This window comes from Rhagoletis pomonella, unplaced genomic scaffold, assembly GCF_013731165.1.
Source record: "Rhagoletis pomonella isolate Grant_MI unplaced genomic scaffold, Rhpom_1.0 Rhpom_scaffold_00007, whole genome shotgun sequence".
Lineage (NCBI taxonomy): Eukaryota > Metazoa > Arthropoda > Insecta > Diptera > Tephritidae > Rhagoletis > Rhagoletis pomonella.
In genome coordinates this window covers 16991993-16998778 of record NW_023458561.1, presented here as the reverse complement: position 1 = coordinate 16998778, position 6786 = coordinate 16991993, and the positions used below count along the sequence as shown (strand labels likewise).

The following is a 6786-nucleotide window of genomic DNA, read 5'->3' as shown; positions in this document are numbered from 1 at the left end:
AATGCGTAAAGGCCTGTTATCTTCCGCAAAATCTTTGAGGAGTAACTTACAGAGGGTGATCTTTGTACGACGAGAGAGGACTTTACTTCTCAATTGCCTACGCAGTCCAAAGTAGCACTTGTTGGCAAGAGTGATTCCTTTAACATTAGATAATATTTTTAAATTACATAACTGTAATGCAATAAGTTATTGCATTAAATGTATAACCAGCATTAAAAACCCATTAACTAATTTTATTTTCAAGAAAAATTATTTGTGGACGTAGAGGGTTGCACTTTCTGGTCAAAAATATACAGGGTGTCCCAGAAGTAACGTGCCAAACTTTAGGGGAAGGTAGGTGGGGGGTGAGCTCACTGATAAACAAAAAATTTTCAGGTAAAAGTGTCACCGTTTTTGAAATATTTACATTTATTCGAATTTAAAAAAAAATCGTGCCTTTTCATGTGTTTTCTTTAACTGCAACTATAAACCGGGCAATACTTAGTATTTTTTTTATGTAAAATACTTCCAGATAGTTGCCTCTCCATACTCAAATGCAATGTAGTTAAAATATATTATGGAACCATCATAAAATTAGGACTATTTCTGGATTTTTAACTTTTTGATATTTTCTTCCCCAACTTTTACTATCTCGGGTGAAAAAAAAATGTACTGAGCTATACCTTTACATTACACAAAAAAATTGCTCATTTCATAAAGATTTCAGAAATGTGCCACACTTACTGTTTCGAATAGAAAAAAAAGGTTATAGCCGCTTTTGTGGGTAAAGGACTGAGACACGCTTGCATAAAGATTGAGATAGAGAATGTTCGGGACTCGGCTAGGCTAAGCAATATACTCTCAAAGGAACACACCAATTTATCATTTATTAAAGGGACAAATGATATATGGACAAGCTCTATTGATAAAACCGCAGAAATGCTAGTGCAATCCCTCTTCCCAGGCTGTTAACAGCATGAAGCAACACTAGGTGGAACAGAACTTCCAAACACACCTAGTAGGGTACTGGAATCAACAATAAGCATAGAGAAGATCATCTATGCAATAAATGGTTTCTCTCGTTTTAAATCCCCTGGCCGGGGTGGTATAATAACGGCCATGTTACAGCAATCAAAGGAGCGAAAAGCGCCGCTTCTTGGATCTCTTTATAAAGCCTGTATGTTTTAGTATGAACTATGTCCCCCGGAGTTGGAGACGAGTCAAAGTAGTGTTCTTTCCAAAACCGGATAGGAAGAACCACGAAACGGTAAAGGTGTTCTTCAAACACTGGAAAGATTGATAGACATATACATAAGATCGCTATTGGTAAAAGAATTCCTATCAACAGCGCAACACGCTTACATCAAAGGTAATCGACGTAATCGGCTTTGCATGATGTGGTCGGATTTATAGAAAAGTATGGTATTTTCGAGGCTACTTCGGCACTTTTGGGACAGTTTTAGGATTTTCGGTATTCTATGGACAATTTGGGGAATCTCGGGCTCAGTTTAGGACTAGTTCGGGTCCAATTCGGGTGTAGTTTCGGACCAGTTTTGGACTACTATGCTTTTAGTTTAGGACTAGTCACTAACTGTGGATGTATTTTGAAACGGAAACTCACACTTTAAATGAAATGGACGTGAACTGGTGCCAAGCTAGCCCCGAACTCGGCCTGAACTCTCCACAACTAGTCCAGAATTGGTCACGAACTAGGCTTGAGTTTGTTCGGACCTAAGCACAAATTAATCCCAAACTAGTCCCGAACAAGATTTCAACTGGTCCCAAACTGAATAAGAACTAAGCCCGAACTGGCTTCAAACTATTATTATTATGAGTCATGAGCACTGCGGTCTCTAAGGTGTAAGTTGTGAATAGCTTTTTACCCTATACGTGAATGCTTTTAATATAGACTAGCACTTTCGTGGGCTTTTTGTTCTACACTTATAAACACATATTTAAGATTTATTTTACTAAGGTGTTTAGCCACTCCTAAATACCCAAGTTTTTTTACTTGAATATTTAACAACTCCGAAATAGCAAATTTTTTAGTTGAGTACCCAATTTTCTTTTTGAAATTGAATATTTGGATATCTCTAAGTACTTGAGTAGTACTTAAGTAAGTAAGTACTTTAGTATTCAAAGTGGTACTCTCAATCAGGGACGTGAACCGGATGAAAAATTTGTTTGGTTCGGTTCAGCGGTTCGAACCGTTTTTGCACTTTTGGATTGGTTCGTCAAAGCGGTTTTTTTGGTCTTTGAACCGGAGTTTCGGTTCGGTTCAACGGTTCGAAAAACAAAAAAAAAATACGCGCAAGTTTAAGTGTCAAGTGTCAAGTGCAACAACGCGCAAGGTTAAGGGTCAAGTGTCTGTCAAATGAGATGGGTTGCCTTTACATTTGATATTGTCACATGGTAAACAAACATGATGGGTATTACCATGTTTACCAAAAAGAAAAAAACTGGGAACATTTATCTATTGAAAATTGGTTGAAATGAACCTTTCAATCTTTATAGAAAGTGGTTCGGTTTTCGGTTCGGATCAAACATTTTTGGAAAATTTCGGTTCGGTTAATGGTTCAGTTAATTAATAGAAAAGAGCGGGTTTCCGGTTCAAAACCGTTTCGGTTCAAAACCGGTTCACGTCCCTGCTCTCAATACAACAGTATTTAGGCACGCCCATCACTGTTTTTATTAATGCAAACCAGGAAAATTATTGAAAATTTTTATGCATTAATTTCATCAGGAATATATCGTCGTTTAAAGTGCAAAACCGCGTATCAACAAAATGCAAAACCGCGTATCAGCAAAATGCCAAACCGCGTATGTGAAGCTGTAGAAATTATTTTCTTGAGCGTAAAAACACTTATATTTCAAAATAGTTCTCTTTTTTATAAAGCAATCGCTTTCTAGCTAGTATATTTCAGGACGAATGGATAAGGATTGAGCCAAGAGCTTGTGTGAGCAAATCCAATTTTTGGCAGCCAATGTCAGTTACGCGGTTTTGCAGAATGACGATACGCGGTTTTGTACTTTAAACGACGATATCGTCGATGCTTTATAAAAAAGGGAACCATTTTGAAATATGAGTGTTTTTACGCTCTAGAAAATAATTTCTACAACTTCACATACGCGGTTTTGCATTTTGCTGATACGCGGTTTTGCATTTTGTTGATACGCGGTTTTGCACTTTAAACGACGATATGTATTTTTAAGAATTAATGAATTAAAATTTTATTTAGCAATGGATTTTCAAAATTAATGCAATAATATTTTAATTAGTATAAAATTTCAAAAATTAATGCATTTGCGCAAGTCTGTATATACACACAGTTTATTCAATATTTTACTTTTGTTTCTTATATTTTTATTTCACAACTTATTTACACTTTCTGCTAATGGAAACTCCGTGCCGATTATTTACAAAACCTTTTATTATTGTTATTTCGTAGCTGTAACGCGTTCCTCCGGAGGAAAGTATGTACCTCGTGCTATCCTACTCGATCTTGAGCCCGGTACCATGGAGTCGGTGCGCTCTGGTCCCTACGGACAACTTTTTCGACCTGATAACTTTGTTTTCGGTCAATCGGGAGCTGGCAATAACTGGGCAAAGGGTCATTACACCGAAGGTGCTGAATTGGTGGATAATGTTTTGGATGTGGTGCGTAAGGAGTGCGAGAACTGTGACTGCTTGCAGGTAAATTATATTTTTCTAAAGTTAGTATTTACATTTAATACTCTCAGTTTCTTTTGCGTCTTCCTTAGGGCTTTCAGTTGACACACTCATTGGGCGGTGGCACGGGCTCTGGCATGGGCACATTACTTATATCGAAGATACGCGAAGAATATCCTGATCGTATAATGAACACCTACTCAGTGGTGCCTTCGCCAAAGGTATCTGATACCGTCGTCGAACCATACAATGCGACCCTGTCCATCCATCAATTGGTGGAAAACACTGATGAGACTTATTGTATTGACAACGAGGCGCTTTACGATATTTGTTTCCGCACTCTGAAGGTATCCAACCCAAGTTACGGTGACCTCAACCACCTTGTATCGCTTACAATGTCTGGTGTGACCACCTGTCTGCGTTTCCCTGGTCAACTAAACGCAGATCTACGTAAATTAGCTGTCAACATGGTGCCCTTCCCCCGACTACACTTCTTCATGCCCGGCTTTGCGCCGCTAACATCGCGTGGCTCTCAACAATATCGCGCTCTGACTGTGCCCGAATTGACACAGCAAATGTTTGACGCAAAGAATATGATGGCTGCCTGCGATCCCCGTCATGGTCGTTATTTGACCGTCGCTGCCGTTTTCCGTGGTCGCATGTCAATGAAGGAGGTGGACGAACAAATGTTAGCTGTGCAGAATAAGAACAGCTCATACTTCGTGGAATGGATACCAAACAATGTGAAGACTGCAGTATGTGACATCCCACCCAAGGGACTGAAGATGTCCTCAACTTTCATTGGTAATACCACTGCCATACAAGAGCTCTTCAAACGTATTTCCGAGCAATTTTCAGCGATGTTTAGGCGTAAGGCCTTCTTGCATTGGTATACCGGCGAAGGTATGGATGAGATGGAGTTCACCGAGGCAGAAAGCAACATGAACGATTTAGTATCCGAATACCAGCAATATCAGGAAGCTACCGCAGATGATGAATTCGATCAGGATGTGAATCAAGAGGAGGTGGAAGGCGATTGTATTTAATGTAGAGACCAGAGGAATGAGGAGCGTGCGTAGTGCGGCGGGAAGGAGAACAACTGCAAACCTTGGGATCGGAGAACGGTTGGAGCTACCGGGTATACACTTCGCTTGGAGAGAGAGATACGAAAACTGTGGCATACTTTAGTGTACCTATACATATCAGCTCATCTCAAGAATTTTCGCCCGCAGCATTTACGTTCAAGACTGGAAGCGATACATTTTTTTAAGCAAAAAGCAACCAAATTAAATTAAATCTAGTATTTCATACGTCAAAGTAAAGGTTCCACTGTCAATCGAGTTATATATACAATATCTACACACCGTCACCTTAATATAGAAAGGCCCTAACTCATTTTCGTTTCAAATCCAGTATTGTACAAAAGTCTGCCGATAACTCTGTAAGCACCTCCTGGATTTTAAAAATATCTAGTACAGCATAAAATTAGTTACATTCTTAAATAAAAACAGCCTTTAAACGAAATTCGCAGCAAAAATACTCGATTTTCTATGGAGTTTTTCACCAATCCGTAAAGAAACAAATGTTTTATATATGGCTTTTATATATTAAGGTAACGATATGTACATATATGCATATGTATTGATAATGCGCATATAATTGAAAATATCGGCACACATAAACTCAGGCAAGCACACATACATAATCAAACAAGCCGGTGTGTTTATATTTAGTCCAAGTTAATTGTTATTTGAAAAAAAAAAATTCAACATATTTAAAGCACGTCTATCGCATTTCTCTGCTAGTTTTACTGAAACTTCTAAGGTAACATTAAAAGAACATGTGTGGTATTCACAACGGTGTCGTAAGTGTCGTTTTGTTGTAAGTCGTAAACTTTAAACATATTAAGGGGGCTCCAAAGGACCATAAACGTTTTATTATGAGTTTTCATTTCAGTGTTAAAAAATAATTGGTTGTGGTTTCAAGTCCTCTAAACATTTATTTCAAGTTTACCACATACAACAATAGGACACTTACGACACCGTTGTGAATACCACAATATTGAATACTTCTCATAAACTAATAATTGAGTACCGACATACATACATACATATTCTCGTATTTAATATTAATTTATCGTTGAATAAATCCTAAAATTTTCATAACGGGCATCCTTAAAGATTTTCATCATTAGCGCTTAACCCTGGCATTTTAATTAAGATTTCATACATCCATTCTATGTAGTAATTTTAACATTTTGTATTTTCATAAAGTAAATCTTTTTAGAAATTCACGTAGCAGTGGCTTAGCATTTTAAAAAGTATTAACTGAAGTTGAGTATAAATATGTAAATTATAGTTGCGTTCCAGTTGCTTCACGATTTGTAGGTTTTACAGGATTTGCAGGAACAGCTGTTTTCTCCATTAATAAACCTTATGGAAACCTGCAAATCGTGAAGCATCTGGAACGCAACTAATATTTGTAACACTAAAATGTGCTTAATTCAAATGAAAATAAATTAAGGGTGGCGTTTCTGCAAGTGCACTAAAGGCGAACCCGCAAAATAACAGTCTGCCAAATCACAAATTATTTCTAATTTACAGAGTGTAATGCAGAGAAGGTCTGAAATTATTTTCAATTTACAGAGCGTGATGAAGAGAAGGCCTGCATAAACCGATATACATAGTCAAAAAAGCAAAATCTTAAGAAGTTTTCCAATAGATATCATAGAAGCTGACTCTACTGTCGATGGTTGATATAAACTAACTTCATTTCTTCGGCTGACTTTTATGCATTACAATGGTTTTTATTTATAAACTTCATGTAGCATGTTAAATTAAATTGCGTCAACTTTCACATGAACATAGAAAATGTTCAGATTTTGTGTGTTTTGCTTTTCAAGATAAATCCCCAACTTAATTTAAATAAGTGGAGTTAGTTTAGAATATATGTATGTACAAATCGCACATCTAATAAAAAAAAAAATAAAAAACTTGAGTTAAGTATGCAGATATGACCGTTGCATGCTCCAGAACATTTTTGTATTTTCTTTTTTTTCTTTTATTGAGGTAAATGAGCGATATGTACATACTTAAATAAATATATAGGCGGGATAAGAAATATCGCTGATATAACAC

At 37.0% G+C, this 6786-nt stretch overlaps 1 protein-coding gene across 1 annotated transcript in view; it reads left to right on the top strand.

Moving 5' to 3' along the window:
- The window catches only part of LOC118742385 (tubulin beta-3 chain), a 62502-nt gene extending 56693 nt beyond the window's left edge, over nt 1-5809 (top strand). The window contains exons 3-4 of the mRNA XM_036474420.1: nt 3429-3673; nt 3742-5809. Of these exons, the coding sequence (XP_036330313.1) occupies nt 3429-3673; nt 3742-4695 (1199 nt within the window). The 3' untranslated portion in view covers nt 4696-5809. The remainder of the gene's footprint in view (nt 1-3428; nt 3674-3741) is intronic.
- The last annotated feature ends 977 nt before the right edge of the window (nt 5810-6786 follow it).